The sequence below is a fragment of the Phacochoerus africanus genome, chromosome 5, assembly GCF_016906955.1.
Source record: "Phacochoerus africanus isolate WHEZ1 chromosome 5, ROS_Pafr_v1, whole genome shotgun sequence".
NCBI classification, from domain to species: domain Eukaryota; kingdom Metazoa; phylum Chordata; class Mammalia; order Artiodactyla; family Suidae; genus Phacochoerus; species Phacochoerus africanus.
In genome coordinates, this window is record NC_062548.1 from 73259160 (window position 1) to 73278274 (window position 19115).

Below are 19115 nucleotides of genomic sequence, written 5' to 3' on the forward strand. Positions count from 1 at the left end.
TCCATGAGGACACAGGTTCGATCCCTGGCTTCACTCAGTGGGTTAAGGATCTGGTGTTGCCATGAGCTCTGGTGTAGGTCAAAGACGAGGCTTGGGTCCTGTGTTGCTGTGGCTGTGGTGTAGACCAGCAGCTTCAGCTCCAATTCGACCCCTAGCCTCGGAACCCCTATATGTATGCCGCAGGTGTGTCCCTAAAAAGACAAAAAAAAAAAAAAAAAAACCCTATCCCAAACAAAAAAGTCGTTTCCTTCTTACCGTGTTCTTGACCTCTTTTGCACATTCATGGCTGTGAGGCTGAAAAAAAGGGAAAAGGAGGAACTATACTCCATAATTTTCTGACCTTGAAATTGAGTATTTAGTGTATCCATAAGACACCCCCCCTTTTACCCCCAAACAGCCGTTTTTCATTACTGTAGAAGAAATTAAAATAGGGTTATTTTGAGAGAACCAAATTACAAATGCTTAGTTAAATTTCTAAGGGTGTCTAACGGGTAAGTATAAAAGCTATTTCAAACTTTATATGAGTAGAAGAATCACTCAAATAATACTGGGAGGGCAGGAGTCTGGCTTTGAAGCTGCACAGCCAGAAACTGTGCAAACCATGCTTTGGGCCGTCCGTAGTAAATGCATCTATGCTTTTGGGGTAGGTTTGTTATCGCTGGCCACTAGATATCAGTCAGCCTTAACTCCTCCCAAAAGCCAGCTGCATCTGTCTTGACCAGAATAAAGGATTTTACCTAACACCTCATTCCTTTGGTGTCTCTTCCTAATCAAAAACGTAAATTTGCGCCTCTGATTGGCAGATCTTAGGTCACATACCTCTGTCCTGGCTGCAAGAGAGCTGAGAAGAAGTTTCTCATATTTACTTGGGGTTCAGAGCTCACAGCAAATTGGCTGAAAAATCCTTTAGAGTCCAAAAGCTTGAACTTTGGACAGGCTGCTATCTGTGAGCTTTTTGTTCCTGTTCTGTGAAAAGAAGAATTTCCACTAGAATGTAAGTATCTGAGTGCACTGTTTAGCTCAGCTGACACTTTTGGTAGATTTGCTGACTGAAGGAAGTAGATTATTGATTTCAGACTCTGGCCAAGCTGACCAGCATTTTATGGCTGACCAGCATTTTGAATATCACTTTCTTAGAGGAACCTGCCTGTTTTAGGGATCTTGTAGCAACTTTATCTTACTTAATCCTTAGAGCAAACTGGGGAGGGGATGGCAGTGGAGAAGTACGTTAGGAGTTTTTCACTATTTTTTAAACAACATCACAACAGTTCAGACTTTGAATACACAGTGAGGCAAGTCTCTTTCTCTGAGTTGCATTTGTAAAAATTCTATGGGCTCAAGGGTGCTAGGAGGCTCTATAAAATGACTGCAATTAAAAATCATTCCAAGAGAGTTCCCGTCGTGGCACAGTGGTTAACGAATCTGACTAGGAACCATGAGGTTACAGGTTCAATCCCTGGCCTTGCTCAGTGGGTTAAGGATCCGGCGTTGCGTAGCCGTGAGCTGTGGTGTAGTTTGCAGATGCGGCTCGGATTCTGCGTTGCTGTGGCTCTGGCGTAGGCTGGTGGCTACGGCTCCCATTAGACCCCTAGCCTGGGAATCTCCATGTGCCGTGGAAGTGGCCCTAGAAAGGGCAAAAAGACAAAGACAAAAAAAAAAAATCATTCCAGGAGTTCCTGTCATGGCACAGGGCACACAAATCTGACTAGGAACCAGGGTTCTATCCCTGGCCTCCCTCATTGGGTTAAGGATCTGGCGTTGCTGTGGCTGTGGCATAGGCCAGCAGCTACAGCTCTGATTCGACCCCTAGCCTGGGAACCTCCATATGCCTTGGGAGCGGCCCAAGAAATAGCAAAAAGACACACACACACACACACAAAAAGAGTAAATGCAGAAGGGATAGACCCATTTCTTGAGACGAAGGGCATTGCACTTCTAATCATAAAGTAAAACTGGCCTTTTATTTGCTTCTGTCATAAAAAAAATTGTATGAGAACTGTGAAGTTGGAACTAATTTGGAAGCCCAAGATCTTGGGTGAGATTGTTCTAAAATCTTTTCTAAAAACATTCATGTTCAATGGTGGCACTAGAATTGCTAAACCATTGTCAGTTCTGTTGAGTCATCACAGTGCTCTCCCTTTTTGTCCAGTGCTGGGCCAGGCCTTTGCTAGCAGTTACTAAAGCAAGATCCTGTTGTGGAATTTGTGATCCAGTGGGGAAAAGAGACACAGACATTGATAATTCCAAAGGGCTGTTTGTGTAAAAAAGTTACGCACAAGTTGTGGGCTCCTAGTTTAGTGTGGGGCAATCAGAGGTGGCTGCCTGGAGAAGATAAAGCTTGAACTGCCCTAAAAGATGGGTAGTTACTGCATAACCAAAATTATGCTGTTTGTAAAGGGAGGTAAAAGCAGTCCCGTATTGTTGAAGGGTGTGTTTCAGCTGGACGGGTAGGTAGGGGTTAAATCATATAAAAGAACTTGGGTTTTTTTACCCATAGGTGATGCGTCAAGGATTTTAAGTAAGCAAATAATGGACACGTTTTCATTTCCAGTGGCCCTGACAGCAGTGTGGTAAGCTGAGGTTAAGAGGAGGATACTAAAGCAGAGTGATAGTCCAAAATAACAACGTGAGCCGCTGTCAAACTATGGGGGTGAAGAAGGTTTGAGCAAAAGTACTGATTTTCAGAGCTCCCATTGTGGCTCAGGGGAAACAAATCTGATTAGTATCAGTGAGGATGCAGGTTCGATCCCTGGCCTTGCTCAGTGGGTTAAAGGATCCGACGTTGCCATGAGCTGTGGTGTGGGTCACAGATGTGGATGGGATCCCACATTGCTGTGGCTGTGTCGTAGGCCGGCGGCTACAGCTCTGATTCAACCCCTAGCCTGGGAAACTCCATATGCCGCAGGTGTGGACCTCAAATAACAAAAAAACTTAAAAAAAAAAAAAAAGTACTGATTCTCAATAAAGGAAAGGAGGAATTTTGCAAATACAAATTAGTGAGTTTAACAATGGTCTCTTACTTGCAAATAACAAAACCAACTAAAATGACTTTGGTGCTCATTTCTGGCGCTGTTTCCAGTTGCACAAATGATGTCAAACATGTCTCCTCAGCTCTCCTGTGTCTGCTTCATTTGCAAAGTGGCAATGCCCATGTGACTGCAAAGATGGTTCCCTGGAGTAGATTTCCACTAATTTAGCAATCCAGTTGCAAATGATCATTTATTTTACTTAGTTCCAGAAACGTCCCTAGACCAACTCTAATTGGTCTGGCCCAGATCATGGGACCAACAGGAAACCAATCCCTCAGTCTGATTGGCCATGCCTAGGTCATGTGCCACTCCTAGAGCTGGGGGTGGGTCTGCCTCATCCTGTGGTCAGAGTAGCATAGAGGTGGTTCACCACTACTCTGGGAAGAATATTTTTGGCAGTTTTAGTTACATCTGTGAAGAAAAATGAAAAGTTAGCAAATTATCCCTAATCCCATCAAACATTATTTTTAAGGAATCAAGCAAAAAATGTGAGAAGAGGCTATTGTAACCCAAAGGAAAAATTTCAAAGGCCAAAAGAGTAAAACAATTTAATTGAGTAAATTTTAAAGATCTAATAGGCTTTATTGAGTGACAAATTACTGGCAGCATCCCATCTAGCCAGGAAAGGGGAGCTGCAAAGGGCTGCAGAAAGGGAAATGGTTTTATTTTTTTTTGCTTTTTAGGGCCGCGCCTATGGCATACGGAGTTTCCCAGGTTAGGGGTCTAATCGGAGCTACAGCTGCCAGCCTACGCCACAGCCACAGCAAGGCCAGATCTGAGCCGCATCTGCATCCTACACCACAGCTCACAGCTTAACCCACTGAGCAAGGCCAGGAAGGGATCAAACCTGCATCCTCACGGATACTAGTCAGATTCATTTCCACTGAGCCACAATGAGAACTCCTGAAAGGGAAATGTTTTTATTTATTTATTTTGTCTTTGTGTGTGTGTGTGTCTGTCTGTCTGTCTGTCTGTCTGTCTTTATTGGGCTGCACCCGAAGCATATGGAGGTTCCTAGGCTAGGGGTCCAATTGCGGCTGTTGCTGCCAGCCTACACCACAGCCACAGCAACACTGGATCCAAGCCTTGTCTGCGACCTACACCACAGCTCACAGCAACACCGGATCCTTAACCCACTGAGCGAGACCAGGGATCGAACCCACAACCTCATGGTTCCTAGTCAGATTCGTTTCCACTGCACCAGGACGGGAACTCCCAGAAACGTTTTTAAAGGCCAGATAAAGTTAACCTACATATGGGGGACAGAAGGGGCCCATGCAACAGATTACCTTATTGGTGCTGACCAGAAAATTTCTGACTGATCAGTTAAGACTACATTTCTGGGGGACGTTGAAGCTTTAATTAGGTAGGTTAGCTATAAAACCCCAGTTTGGTAGTGTGGCCTAGCATACGTAAGTGACTCCATTTTCTTTTTTTTCTTTTTTTTTTTTTGGTCACTTTAGGGACACACCCACAGCATATGGAAGTTCCCAGTCTAGGTGTCGAACTGGAGCTGCAGCTGCTGGCCTACACCACAGCCACAGCAACACCAGATCCAAGCCTCATCTGCAGCCTATGCTGCAGGTTGCAGTAACTCCAGATCCTTTAAATCACTGAGCAAGGCCAGGGATTGAACACGCAACCTCATGGATACTAGTCGGATTCTTAATCTGCTGAGCCACAATGGGAACTCCTGAATGAGTATATTTTTAGCTGACCACTTTAAACAACTGTAGGTCCCTCCAACTTTTATCCCAAAACTGGGTTTGCCTCTTGGTGGGTGTCAAGCCAAATGACACAACCATGTCAAAGAGGGGGAGAAGGATTTATTACTTGCAGCAAGTAGGGAGAACATCAGGGACCTTCCCAACAGCAAAACTGGGGAAGTTTTAAGCTAAGCGTACATGCATATTCATGAAGGAGCTTGAGCAGAGGAGAATTTGGTTTAGAATTTGGGCAGAGGTTGACAGAGTCTAAGTTTTAGCTGAAGTCACAAGGGTCAGAAAATGTCAACATCATTCATTAGCTTTCAGTTGATCTGGAGGCTGAGAGCTTGAGGTGGGTGGGAGTGGTATTTGAATTCTGCAAAACTGCTCAAGAGTGTGTGACAGGCTAATCTACTGTTGAAGCAGAACTGGGAGTCTTTACAACTGATTTACTATCTTTGCTGTTGTTACTTCTCTTGTCTGGTAACAGTCCGTCTGTTCCTACATACTTCTGTTTCCCTAACATCATTAATTACTGAGACCCAAGATCTAACCCTTGTGGCCAGGCGTAGATCACAAATGAAGGCTGAAAATGGCTTATGTCAAAAATCCATGCCTGGTTCTCTGTTTCTGGGACCTTCTACCTATCTGCTTACACAACCCATCCAAGTGCAGCAGTGAACATACTGATTGCATAGGCAAAATGCAAGAGTAAAAAGAGCTGGTTCATCCTTCACGGTACACCAGACCACATGCTATAAGCACATACTGCTAGAGAGAGAAAGGGCTTGGTTGAATTTCGGCTTCGAACTGTCTGAAGTATTCCAGACATGGGGCAGATTTGCTGACAATCCGTCCCTGATAGTGTCGGCTTCCCCTGCATTCTCAAAATGCCAAGGTCTGTGACTCCAAGCCTCCACCTCTGCTGAGCCGTGTCCTGCAGGCACCTTAAACTGAAGCAAATTCAAAACCAAGTTAGTCAATCCCCATCATCCCACGCCTAGCCCTCCTCCATCTATCCAAGTCAGAAACCTGAGCCTCATCCCTGCCACCTTCAGCCCCGCTACCTTCAGCCCCTCATCTAGTCACTCCAGTCCATTCCTCCCAGGTGTCTCAATCTACTCCTCCCATCCCTGCTGCCAGGTCTCCCCTCGGGTCTCCCCTCTCCTTCGGAACAGAAGCTGGGACTTCTGTCCTCCTCTCCAATTTCAGCCCCCTACTGTCTCCGCTCCTCAGTGATCTTTCTAAAGCACAAATCTGACAATGACTCCCCTCTTTAAAATCCTTCCCTGGTTCCCTCCTGGAGGGAGAAACCCAAGACCCTCTGTTTTGTTTTGTGTTTTTGTTTGTCTTTCTGTCTTTTCTAGGGTCGCTCCTGTGGCATATGGAGGTTCCCAGGTTAGGGGTCTAATCTGCCAGCCTACACCTGAGCCACAGCAATGCGGGATCCGAGCCGCATCTGCGACCTACACCACAGGTCAGGGCAACGCCGGATCCTTAACCCACTGAGCAAGGCCGGGGATCGAACCCGCAACCTCATGGTTCCTAGTCGGATTCGTTAACCGCTGAGCCACGACGGGAACCCCCAAGACCCTCCGTTTAACAGCAGGCTGTGGGGTGGTGAGTGGGCACAGCGGCGGTCCACTTAGGGCACCAGGGTCCTTGGGACGAGGGAAAGTCCGAAGGCTGCATGGAGCCCCAAGACCCTCCGTTTAACAGCAGGGTGTGGGGTGGTGAGTGGGCACAGCGGCGGTCCACTTAGGGCACCAGGGTCCTTGGGACGAGGGAAAGTCCGAAGGCTGCATGGAGCCCCGGGTACTGGCTCGGTCCCCAGCCTGGGCAGGGGAGGCTGCTCGCGAGAGAAGGCGGAGGGCGGGGCCCTGGGCGTGCGGGGCGGCTCCCGGCCTCCAGACGGCAGGGGGCGGCCTCGGCCACTGCGGAGGTGACTCGGGTTCCGGGTTCCGCGCCTTTTGGGAGACTCGGCGACCTCGGGCGGCGGGCCGCGTCGGCCGGGCATGGCTGCTTGGAGCCCGGCCGCGGCAGCGCCTCTGCTCCGCGGGAGCCGCGGGGTGAGCGCGGGCGGGGGCCGGGCTGCTCTCGCCGGAGCGGGAGACCGCGGGGCGGGCTGTGGCCGGGGCTGGAGCACCCGCTCGCGGAGGGCGGCGCGCCGGCCGGGGGCCTCCGCGTTCTTTCTCTCATCCGTTGGCTCGTTCATCCAGCGGGCCCGGCTACGCGCAGTCGAAGTGTCAGGCCCGGCGCGGGCTGGGGGAGCTCCCGCTAACAGGGCGGGGGTGGAGGGCGAGGGGAACGGATGCGCAAACATTCTGAATACGGCGGCCACGGACCAAGCAGTGTTGATTTACCAGAGACGTGGGAGGCATAGCCGGGAGTCGCGGCGTGCATGCCGGGGACTGTGGCTGGGTCTGGGCTCCAGAACGTCCGCCCGGCTTCTGTGACCTTGACCCTCCCCAAATCCCACACTCCCCTAGTAGTAAGCTCGCAGAGGGCACTCCCAACGCGCTCTCCGAATTTTCTCTCCCCCTTTCTGATTCATCCACTTCTTTGGCTTTCTTCTCACATTCTTTCTTCTTTTGAACCTGCCTCCCCCAGGCATGACGAGCAATTCTCCTGGTGACTTCCAGCCTGGACAGTCCGCATTCCGGAGATTTTTGTCAGTAGATTGCTAGGTTAAAGGCCACTGCCTGCAGATAGCTGAGATGAGGGAAGGTTTCTCCAAAGGAGTCAGCAGTGCCAACCACCCTGACCCCTTAGTGATTGCTTCTTCCGAGCCACCTGGTTACCCTCTGCCTTTGTCCCCCAGGGCACTGGCTTCAGGAGAGGTCCTAACCTCCCCCAGCCCATCTTACCCAGGCCCACAACATCAAGTGTCTGTCACATACAGCACTCAGTCTCCCTCCAAGTCAGATCTTTCTCCTGACCTGCATTTCCGCTTCGTGTTAGAATCGAGATTTCTTTGCTGGTGATCCATAGGTATGCCCTGAATCACGTGGTTCCTCCCCTGCTCATTGATTCATTCATTCATCCATCACCCACATCTTCCCGAGGGCCTGCCCTGGTCAGTTCTGGAAGACTGCAGAACAGGACAGACTCAGTCTTGGCCTCTGAGACCAGTTGGTGAAAGAGTTAGTGCACAGAGCATTTAAAGAAGGTGCTCTGAGATTCTTTAACTAACATAGGACCCTGCTGTGGGCCATCAGGAAAGGCCTAAGGATGAGCAGGACTAAGGGGATAAAGGGATGGTACCTTCAGCACCAGCCCTTGATGAACAGCGCTCTAAGGACCATCCTTCTCCAGTCAGGGCTGCCTGATATTACTCCTTTGTAATGATACTCGCGTATGGACATCTTTCCTGACTTAACTTCAAATGCACTGTTACTTTGACACCAAGAATCTGTCTAACAGAACCCAAAGTCTTTTTTTTTTTTTTTGTCTTTGTTGTTGTTGTTGTTGTTGTTGCTGCTATTTCTTGGGCCGCTCCCGCGGCATATGGAGGTTCCCAGGCTAGGGGTTGAATCGGAGCTGTAGCCACCGGCCTACACCAGAGCCACAGCAACTCGGGATCCGAGCCGCGTCTGCAACCTACACCACAGCTCACGGCAACGCTGGATCGTTAATCCACTGAGCAAGGGCAGGGACCGAACCGGCAACCTCATGGTTCCTAGTCGGATTCGTTAACCACTGCGCCACGACGGGAACTCCAGAACCCAAAGTCTTTAGCTTGACATTCAAGGCCTGCCATGCTCTGTTTTCATTCTCCCTTTTCAGCATGTGCTCAGCCCAGTCAAGGGGCTGCTGACCTGGTCGTCTGCTAAGGGTTGAGACACATTCCCATCAGGAGCCCTGGCTCCTTGGGGTAGCCATAGGGGGAGGGGGAGTGCTGCTGCCCATGGTAAATCTAATAAGGTTCCTCCTTCAGATCCTTTAACAGAATTCTTTTTCTTCTCTCCAGTGAGAATTGCAAAGGGGGTCGTTCCCGTTGTGGCGCAGCAGAAACGAATCTGACTAGGACCCATGAGGATGAGGACTTGGGCTTGATCCCTAGCCTTGCTCAGCGGGTTAAGGATCCGGCATTGCTGTGGCTGTGGTGTAGGCCGGCAGTTGTAGCTCCGATGGGACCCCTAGTCTAGGAACTTCCTTATACCTCTGGTGCAGCCCTAAAAAGCAAACAAACAAACAAAAAGAATTGCAAAGGGTAGCTGGCTTATCAAGCAATAGGTAAAGGGGTACATCCCACTGGAGAGAATGTGGAATGTTAATCAGGCCTAAGGGTGGGTGGCATTTGGCCTCATCAGTACGTGGTAATGCCTGAGCCGGGTGGCCTGGCCTTTTCTGGCTCTGCATCTTACTGATGGATCCAGCCTTAGACATTACCTAGTGCATCAGGCTCCTCACTCATAAAACTGTCCTCATGAGTTCCTCTTGTGGCTCAGCGGAAACGAATCTGACTAGGAGCCATGAGGATGTGGGTTCGATCCCTGGTCTCGCTCAGCGGGTTAAGGATCCAGCGTTGTGGTGAGCTGTGGTGTAGGTTGCAGACGCGGCTTAGATCTGGCATTGCTGTGGCTGTGGTGTAGGACGGCAGCTAGAGCTCTGATTCGACCCCTAGCCTGGGAACTTCTACAGCTCTCAAAAGCAAAAAAAAAAAAGTCATCATGATAGTGTCTCTCTCATAACATTATCACTAGTTAAACACCTATGGAAATGAAGTTTGGGGCCTTGTCTACCGTCAAAGTGAGTTATTTACAATTCCACTCCCTCCTCAAAATAAAGTTTGTTCTGCCTCCTGGGGAGCATAATGGAAACAGTGCAGTTGCCCTGCCTTAGCCTGGGGCCCTGCCTTGTGGGGGGAGGGCAGCCCCCCCCACCACAGTGACTCTCCTCTGTTCTGTGGCAGCTCCCGCTTCTCCACTCTGCCCAGCGGATGTTTGCCTCGCAGACTGAGGGGGAGCGCAAAGTGACCCAAATTCTCAAAGAGAAATTTCCTCGAGCTACAGCTATCAAAGTCACTGACATTTCAGGTAAGATTTCTCCCTCATCTCTCCCACAGTTTGGTAGGATTTTTACCTGCTGAAGGGGCAGAGGGCAGGAGGCTTGGTGGGAACTCATCATCTCTGGCTTTTCCACACATATGGCTTTTGTTTTTTTTTGGGGGGGGGTGCCCACACCTGCAGCATATGGAAGTTCCCAGTCTAGGGGCTGAATCAGAGCTACGGCTACCAGCCTACACCAGCTACAGCAACGCCAGATCCAAGCCGTGTCTGCAACCTATAGCACAGCTCACAGCAATGCTGGATCCATCCTTAACCCACTAGCGAGGCCAGGGATGGAAAACCCTCGTCCTCATGGGCGACTAGTTGGGTTCATTACTGCTGAGCCACAATGGGAACTCCCTCGGTATGTGTGGGTTTTGGACAGATAGGACCCACCCGCTGATGGGGTGGAGGTGAGGCTGCCAGGAGCATCAGAGGGAAACTGTGGGGATGAGGCCCGGCTGCAAGGGCTCGTGGTTGCCAGCTCAGGTGAGGTCCCTCAGTCTCCCTGGGGCTCAGGTCCACAATCTTAATTTGACTTCAAGATGAGCCTTACTTTAATTTCCCCACATTCATCTGACACCCTAGAATACCAGAACTAGAACAGACCCCAGGCAGATTTTTGTCTTTTTGGATATATTAACTGCTTCATTTTTCCCATGAGGAGACGAGCCCAGAGAGGCCAAAGAACCTGCCCAGCCCCCCACAGGAAGGAGGTGGTGGAACCAGGACCCCGGGAAGACTGTACTGAGCCTGGTTACCAGCCTCAGCCAGGCCCTGCCTTTCTCAGGTGGCCGCTGGCCGCCGCAGAAGTTCAGGCTGACTGTGTTAGCAGCAGGCTGGGAAATCGGCTTCTGCCCCGACAGAACAGGGAAGATAAGGCCTTTATCTAGACATGCATGTGGAACAGTGCCCTGGAGCAGCATCTCCCACAGCCAGACACAGCATTTGTCACTCTGCATTGCTGTGAGCGCTCCCAGGCTTCTCTGAGAACAGAACATTGGTTGGGAGAAAGTTTCGAAAGTAGTTTTTATTCCGGAAGCTCTAAGAAGTTAAGCAGTCTAAAGATCTGCTGGACTAGGAGGTTGGGTGAGCCCCTCTGCAGGGGTCCCAAGGCAAAGGTCTTGATGGCACCAGTCCTGGACCTGGACCTGCCCCAGGCCCAGTTAAGACAGAGCTGGAACTTCACCCCCATTCTGGCTCTGCCCAGCCCTGTGTGGAGTGCAGAAAGGGCACCAAGGTTGGGGACCTTGGTTTAACTGAAGCTTGGACTCCTAGAAGACAGGAGAGAGGCTTAACCAAGCCTGTGGAATAAATGGCACCTGGCCCGGAGCTAAGAGCTCAGGGAGGCTTTCTTTCTTGCCCGTGTTGTCTATCCGAGAGCGGACATTTTATCATCAGTCATCAGCACTAACTCTCCAACCTTCTTTTTTTTTTTTTTTGTCTTTTTGTCTTTTTGCTATTTCTTGGGCCGCTCCCACGGCATATGGAGGTTCCTAGGCTAGGGGTCCAATCGGAGCTGTAGCCACCGGCCTACGCCAGGGCCACAGCAACGTGGGATCCGAGCTGCGTCTGCAATCTACACCACAGCTCACGGCAACGCCGGATCCTTAACCCACTGAGTGAGGCCAGGGATCAAACCCGCAACCTCATGGTTCCTAGTCGGATTCGTTACCCACTGTGCCATGACGGGAACTCCTCTCCAACCTTCTGAAAACAAAGCTGGGACTTCAGGTGGCTGGGTCCATACAAACCCCACCTCGAGAGCATCCCTAGAAAGCCACCCCCTTCCTGCCACAGCCTGGGGGAGACCCTCCGTGCTGCTTGTAGGGTGGGTGGTGCTATAGAGCCCAGCTTTATGACTAGCATGTCCTCAGCATGTAATGCTGTGTCCCTGTCTCACACTTCCCTGTTCCTTTTCTTTTGGATAGTATTGCACACAGTTTTCAAACCAAATTTTAGTATATTTTTGCATTTTTAAAAATATCGATCTCTGGGAGTTCCCGTCATGGTTCAACGGTTAATGAACCTGACTAGTATCCATAAGGTTGCGGGTTTGATCCCTGGCCTCACTCAGTGGGTTAAGGATCTGGTGTTGCTGTGGCTATGGTGTAGGCCAGCAGCTACAGCTCTGATTTGACATCTGGCCTGGGAACTTCTATATGCCGAGAGTGCGGCCCTAAAAAAGACCAAAAAAAAAAAAAATTACCAATCTCTGGTCCTTTGGAAGGTGGAACACTGAAATTCAATCCCTCCCGCCCTCTTCCATGTCATTTGCTGGCTTAATAGGTGGAAATACTAGGAAAGCCTCCATTCCCTAGGCTTTGCATGCTTTGTGCCTTATCTTTCCTATCCCAGAAGAAGTAATCCGGTGTAGTGTAGGTGCTTTGCAAAAGGAAGAGCAAACTTTGGATCGAGACAACCTGCCAGGAGGAGGACGTGATTGGGGTATAAGCCAGGATCTTTTCCTAACAGTCTTAGCAACTTTCTGATGTTTCTTAACAACATTCAGACCTTCTTTGGATTGTGTGGCACTTATTTCAAGGACATAAGGAACTGTGGCTGCTGGAACTTAATAATGGAGACACTTTCACATCACGTTTATTTCAGGAGGCTGTGGGGCAATGTATGAAATTCAAATCGAATCAGAAGAATTTAAGGAGAAGAGAACTGTCCAGCAGCACCAGATGGTAAATCAGGTCAGTAGAAGCAGCAGTGCTTTTGTCTTTTTTCTTTTTTTTTTTTTACCTTATTTGGGGCCGCTGCCATGGCATATGGAGGTTCCCAGGCTAGAGGTCTAATCAGAGCTGTAGCTGTGGGATCTGAGCCGAGTCTGCGACCTACACCACAGCTCACGGCAACGCCGGATCCTTAACCCACTGAGCAAGGTCAGGGATCGAACCTGAAACCTCATGGTTCCTAGTCGGATTTGTTAACCACTGCACCACGACGGGAACTCCATAAGCAGCAATGCTTTTGGACCACTGGTCTCCGTGTGTGAAAGGGCCTGCGAGGAGGGATGGCCTTGTATTGTCAGTCCTAGGGAAGGGTAATGCAATACCAGTCATGTGAGCAGGAAAGCTATAATCTAGAATAGTTCCAGGGATTGGATTCTGGGGAATATTAATTTTATTCAAAATTAATAACAAGCCATCCAGTAGGTATTTTGCATTCCCCTGTGTAAAGCTACCAATGTTTTACTGTTATTGTTGCATATCAAATAGTAGGTAATATTTGTAAACACCGGAGTACTAAAAAGATATATGTTTTTGTAGATTGGAAGTGTTTTTTTTTTTTTCTTCTTAGGGCTGCACCTGCAGCCTATGGAGGTTCCCAGGCTAGGGGGTCGAATCAGAGCTGTACCTGCCACCTACACCACAGCCACAGCAACATGGTATCCAAGCCGCATCTATGACTTATATATACCACAGTTCACAGCAATGCCAGATCCTTAGCCCACTGTGCAAGGCCAGGGATCGAACCCACATCCTCATGGAAACTAGTTCTGTTCTTAAATGGCTAAGCCACGATGGGAACTCCTGAAGATTTTTTTTTTATCCTCTTTTGGGACTATCTGGTGGGTAAGCGGAGTCACAGCATGACTGAGCGTCACTCCAGCTGCCCCAGACCCAGTACGACAGCAGGGGTCTGTGACATCAGATTTTACCAGACTAAGGCCCAAGGTACTCATGATCTGTGCTTACTCCAGCGAAATTGCTCCAGCCTTGACCCCTTGGCCTGTGTAAACTCCCCGCTTCAGCCGGTGTGTGTTTGACATCATTGTGGAAAGTCTTGGACTTTGTGAACTAATTGAGCTTTTGTAAAGCTCAGCTCTGGTCACGAGGGTCAAGTTCAGGTGTCCCAGACCACTCTGCCCCGCCCCTCTCTCTCCGGACCATCCCTCTGGCCCCTGCCCATTGATCTCTCTGTGAATCTGGACCTCTGCCCAGATTGGACCTTGCAGAAGCCCTTGTCGGCCACAGCAACTGGAAGGGCTCTCGGGCATGTGCCTCAACCTACTGATGGGGTTGCGGACATTTTCCAGCGATTACGTTTGAGGATGTTGTCTTTGGAGAGCCCCTCCTCCATGGGGGGAGGAGCAAAATGAAACCTCCAAAAGAGGAAGCCTATTGGCCTGCAGGGGTCCAAGCTAGACCGGGAGTTAGCCGCCCGCCTCTTAGATGTGGTAGGAACCAGCCCTCAGACAGGCTCTCATGTAGGAGGATGCCGATCTGGGGGTGGAGTGTCGAAAGCACAGTGGGTTAAAGGATCCAGCATTACCACAGCTGCAGCTTGGACTCAGTCCCTGGCCTGGATACGGCCATAAAATTAAAAAGTTATAGTAATAATAAGTCTTTTTTGCAGGAAATAGCAAAATACAAGAAACAGCCTAAAAGTCTGTCATTAGAGGATAGACAAAAATGTTATGATAGAGCCATATAATGGAACACTATGCTGATACAGAAAAGAATGAGGGTGTGTTTTATGCCTGATATGGAAAAATCCCCAGTGTTAGAAGAAAACAGAGTGTAGAACAGTGTTTGAAATACTATCATTTGTGTTTTAAAAAGGTAGTGGGGTGGACAATATATTCACATTAATGCAAGAAAGTAACAACAGTTCTCTATTTGGATGGATTGGGGACAGGTATGGAGGGGAGCTTTTTTTTTTTTTTTTTTTTGTATTTTAGGGCCACGCTCACAGCATATGGAACTTCCCAGGCCAGGGAGTCAAATGGGAGCTACAGCTGCCAGCCTACACCACAGCCACAGCCATGCAGGACCCAAGCTGTGTCTGCAACCTACACCACAGCTCACAGCAACGCCGGATCCTTAACCCACTGAGTGAGGCCAACCTCATGGTTACTAATTGGATTCACTTCCACTGCGCCACGAAGGGAACTCCTGTCGGGGGTGGAACATTACTGTGTACCTTTTTATGCCTTTTGATTTTTGAGCCAGGGTAAATACTGATTCCAAAAAAAAAAGTCCCCCCCACACACACAAAAAAAGGAAAAATTGTTTAAAGAAAAGTGTGTGCAAAGTCTCCTACAGAGATAGAGCTATATAAAAATACTCCCATGGAGGCTTCTTGTAATCAATGCCAAGTACAAAACATGGCGATTCTTCTCTGCTTCCTTAGGCATTAAAAGAAGAAATCAAAGGCATGCACGGACTGCGGATATTTACCTCTGTCCCCAAACACTGACTACGCCCAGCGCTGTAGCTGCTGCTTTTGCACCTGGGATGAATTTGACGGACACCATTCTTTCCTAAGGCATCAGACCAGGATGTTATCTATTTTGTTCATAGACATTTCCATATTATAATTATAGAAGACTATGTTATCTATTTAGATGTTGAAGGCAACAGATAACTAAATTTTTTTTTCATTGCAAAAATATTTATTGAATCCTGCTCTGTGTGAGGCGACATTCTCAGTATGGGGATAATGTAATTAACAGGAGCAGACCAAGAAAGAACTATGCGAAATTTCTGAAGAGTCATTAGTAATGCTTCTAGTTCCTTTATTTCAGGAGTGTGTCCTTTTGTTCAAAGTGGTCTCGTCTTTGAACAGGTCTGTCCTTCTCTAGAGGCAGAATACAGTGCCAGCCTCTGTCTCATCACGAAACTTTCTTACGAGTTCCCATTGTGGCTCAGCAGTAAGGAATTTGACTGGTATCCATTAGGACGTGGTTTCAATCTTTGGCCTTGCTCAGTTGGTTGGGGATCCCAAGTTGCCGTGAGCTGTGGTGTAGGTCACAGACACGGCTAGGATCTGGCATTGCTGTGGCCGTGGGGTGGGTTGGCGGCTGCAGTTCCAATTCAACCCCTAGCCTGGAAACCTCCGTGTGCCACGGGTGCAGCCCTAAAAAAAGAAACTTTATTTCTTCTCCGCTATGAAACTGCTCAGGCCCCTTAATCTTTAGGGCCACACCCATGGCTTATGTAAATTCCCAGGCTAGGGGCTCCCATAGGAGCCATAGCTGCTAGCCTACATGACAACCACAGCAATGCCACATCCAAGCAGCACCTGTGACCACACCACAGCTTGTGGCACCACTGGATCTTTAGCCCACCAGCGAGATCAGAGATTGAACCTGCATCTTCACAAATACTAGTCAGGTTCTTAACCTGCTGAGCTACAACGGGAACTCCCAGGCCCCTTAATCTTGCCAAAAAGAAAAGAAAAGATCCTTTGGCTTTGCTCTTGCCTTAGTTACAATTCTCCCCCTTGAAACTTCTCTGCAACAATGATCTTGGACCCTCAGTTTCTCCCTTCCTGAGCGGATTCTGAGGAGACTGGGCTGCCTGGGTCAGGGTCTTCTTTGACCTTGGGAGGTCAAGCCCACCTCCCATGACAGAAGCTAAAAAGGCCTGCTTTCCTGCTCCTTGGCAAACAGGGTGCAGGCCAGTGACCTAGACTCAGGTGGCTCTGCCTTGGGAGCAAGGGACGCTGAGAAGCAGGGGCACTGGTGTGTCCATTTTGGCAGCTGAGGCAGCAGTGTCCAGGTCTCTGGAGTCCAAAGTGATAGTCACAGCATCTGCAGCATAAAGTGGACTCTGGCCACAGTCTTCCCGTTCCAGCCCCTTTTCAGAAGCTGCTTCGTCGGTATTCCCAGAAATTCTGATTGTCCTCATATCCTGTCACTAAATTCTTTTCTGCTCACATAGGCCTGGTCAGTGTCTGCTGCTTACAACCAAGAGCCCTGATGGATTCACCCACCTCTCACAGGGTGGCTCCTGCCCTCCTGCTCCCATCTCTTTCCTGGACAATTTTTTTTTTTTTCTTTTTAGAGCCACACCTAAGACATATGGAGGTTCCCAGGCTAGGGGTCAAACCAGAGCTACGGGTGCCAGCCTACACCACAGTCACAGCAATGCGGGATCCCATCCACATCTGTGACGTACACCACAGCTCATGGCAACACCAGATCCTTAACCCACTGAGCAAGGCCAGGGATAGAACCTGCATCCTCATGGATCCTAGTTGGGTTTGTTAACCACTGAGCCATGAAGGGAACTCCATCCTCAACTCCTCCTCTGTCTTTCACACTGACCACTAGAGAAATCAGTGGTCACTATCAGTTCTTAAAACCCCTCTTACCTCCCTAAGAAATAACAGTATATAAGTAAAACAACCTTGGGCCCCAGAGTTTTGAAGCAGCACAAATTTAAATGTTATTTGCATATACTATGGCCCTCTTTTTTGGTTTAAGATGATTCTCTAACCCCACAGCGTGGGGGAGGGGTTGCTGTCCTGCCAAGGCAGAACTGCCTTTTACATGAAATCGACTCACTCAGTTGGGGTTTTTTTTCTTTTCCTTTTTAGCTGCCCCACAGCATAGGGAGTTCCCAGGCTAGGGATCAGATCGGAGCCACAGCTGCAACCTATGCAGCATCTGCAGTAGTGCCAAATCCTTTAACCCACTGTGCCCGGCTGCAATTGAACCTACGTCTACGTCCTCACACTCCACAGACACTGCCAATCCTGTTGTGCCACAGTGGGAACCCCAGTTCACTCAGTTGTATCAGCCGAGAAGACAACATAAAACAGAACTCCTAAGGGCCAGGGCACCTCTGAAAGCCATTCACCCCAGAGGACAGCTTCTAGGTGGTATAGTGAGGAGATGCCTAAGACAAGTCCCAGAGGCAAGAAGGCAGCAGTGGCCCGTGAGGACAGAGACTTCAAAATTCAATACCTGTTGATTATCTGTGTAGAGCCTGACTGTCTTCCTGAGGGTGGGCTGGACATAGCGATCCCCTCCTAAAGAATAGAATAAAGTGCGAGTGGCTGCAGCTTCAGAGGCTAGGCCATAAAAGGCCCTGTGGCTTCCTCCTTGCCCTCTTGGATCGCTTGCTCTGGGGGAAGGTAGCTTCACACTCAAGCAGCCTGTGGAGAGGTCCACGTGTTGAGGAACTAAGATCTCCTACCAATAGCTGATGAAGTCGGCCTGCCGGCAGCAGGACCAAACCTTACGCCAAGACAAAAGCAATTCATCTTGGACATGGATCCTTCCCAGTCCGTCAACAGTCAACCGTAGCCCCAGCTGACACCTTGACTGCAAACAGCCAGGGCCACTCAGCTAAGCTATTTCTCAATTCCTGACCCATAGAAACTGGCAGATAATAAGTGTTGTTTCAAATCATTAAATTCTGGGCTACATTTTTATGCAGCTCTAGAGAACTCACACGCTTGGGCATCACTAGGGGAACACTGGGGATTACACAAACCGAAGGGTTAAAAAGCCAAACTGCAGGAAGGACAGGGGTACGACTAAACATCAGGAACACCAGTGCCACCTGGTCTCGTCTGCTTCTCCGTGATCAGCTTTAGTGTCTCACTGCAAACGGGCGATCACCATATGCTACCAGTATACGACTGACTAGACTGCCAGTAGCTCTTAATTTTTACATCTTAGTGTGATGGCCACGAAGACACAGACTTTCCTTCCAACTTCCACATCAAAGGATGCCAGGGAAGGCCTCTGCTCGGCCTGGTAGGAATCAAGAGCCACCCTGGACTAATCAGCTGGAGTCCAGGAGTCAGATCACTGCAGCCTCCCTGGACTCTGGTTTGGAGTGGAGGGAGGAGCATTTGCCACAAGGAGGAGGGGTTCTATTCTCCAAAGCAGAGACTGGCGACAAAAATAACAGGTATTCTCAGCTGGAAGAAAGGGTCAGTGGATCTAGGAGGCCTCCTAGGAGTGTGGGGACATTGGAGAGACTGGGACTCTTCCCTCTGTTTCACCTCTCCACCCCAGGGGAAGCTTTAGACCTGGTGAAATGGGTCAGTCCTACCACTTCCACACGTCTGCTCCTAAATCTGGCAGGAACTTTTTAAAGCAGCCATCCTTGCCTCCCCCACCCCACCCCACCCCCGCCACAGTTGTCCTTACCCCCAAATTAAAAGGAAAGCTGGGAGGAGTTCCCTGGTGGCCTAGTAGGTTAAGGATCCAGTGTTGACACTGCTGGTCCAGGAACTTCTTTTTTTTTTTTTTGTCTTTTGTTGTTGTTATTGTTGTTGTTGTTGTTGCTATTTCTTGGGCCGCTCCCGCGGCATATGGAGGTTCCCAGGCTAGGGGTTGAATCGGAGCTGTAGCCACCGGCCTACGCCAGAGCCACAGCAACTCGGGATCGGAGCCGCGTCTGCAACCTACACCACAGCTCACGGCAACGCCGGATCGTTAACCCACTGAGCAAGGGCAGGGATGGAACCCCGCAACCTCATGGTTCCTAGTCGGATTCGTTAACCACTGCGCCACGACGGGAACTCCTGGTCCAGGAACTTCTGCCTGCCGTGGATGAGGCCAAGAAAAAAAAAGTCAA

General features: G+C 49.4%; 1 protein-coding gene and 1 long non-coding RNA gene across 2 annotated transcripts; one reads left to right on the forward strand and one right to left on the reverse strand.

The window, feature by feature from the left end:
- Positions 1 to 4835: 4835 nt before the first annotated feature.
- On the reverse strand, positions 4836 to 18731 carry LOC125127938 (uncharacterized). The gene is made up of 2 exons (XR_007135088.1): positions 18686 to 18731; positions 4836 to 5688 (listed from the first exon to the last, which is right to left on the reverse strand). It is a non-coding gene; the product is annotated as an uncharacterized LOC125127938 (long non-coding RNA).
- Positions 6656 to 15292, forward strand: BOLA3 (bolA family member 3). The gene is made up of 4 exons (XM_047781746.1): positions 6656 to 6804; positions 9651 to 9774; positions 12397 to 12485; positions 14929 to 15292. The coding sequence occupies exons 1-4, from the start codon at positions 6751 to 6753 to the stop codon at positions 14992 to 14994; spliced, it is 333 nt and encodes a 110-aa protein (XP_047637702.1). The 5' UTR covers positions 6656 to 6750; the 3' UTR covers positions 14995 to 15292.
- Positions 18732 to 19115: the final 384 nt, after the last annotated feature.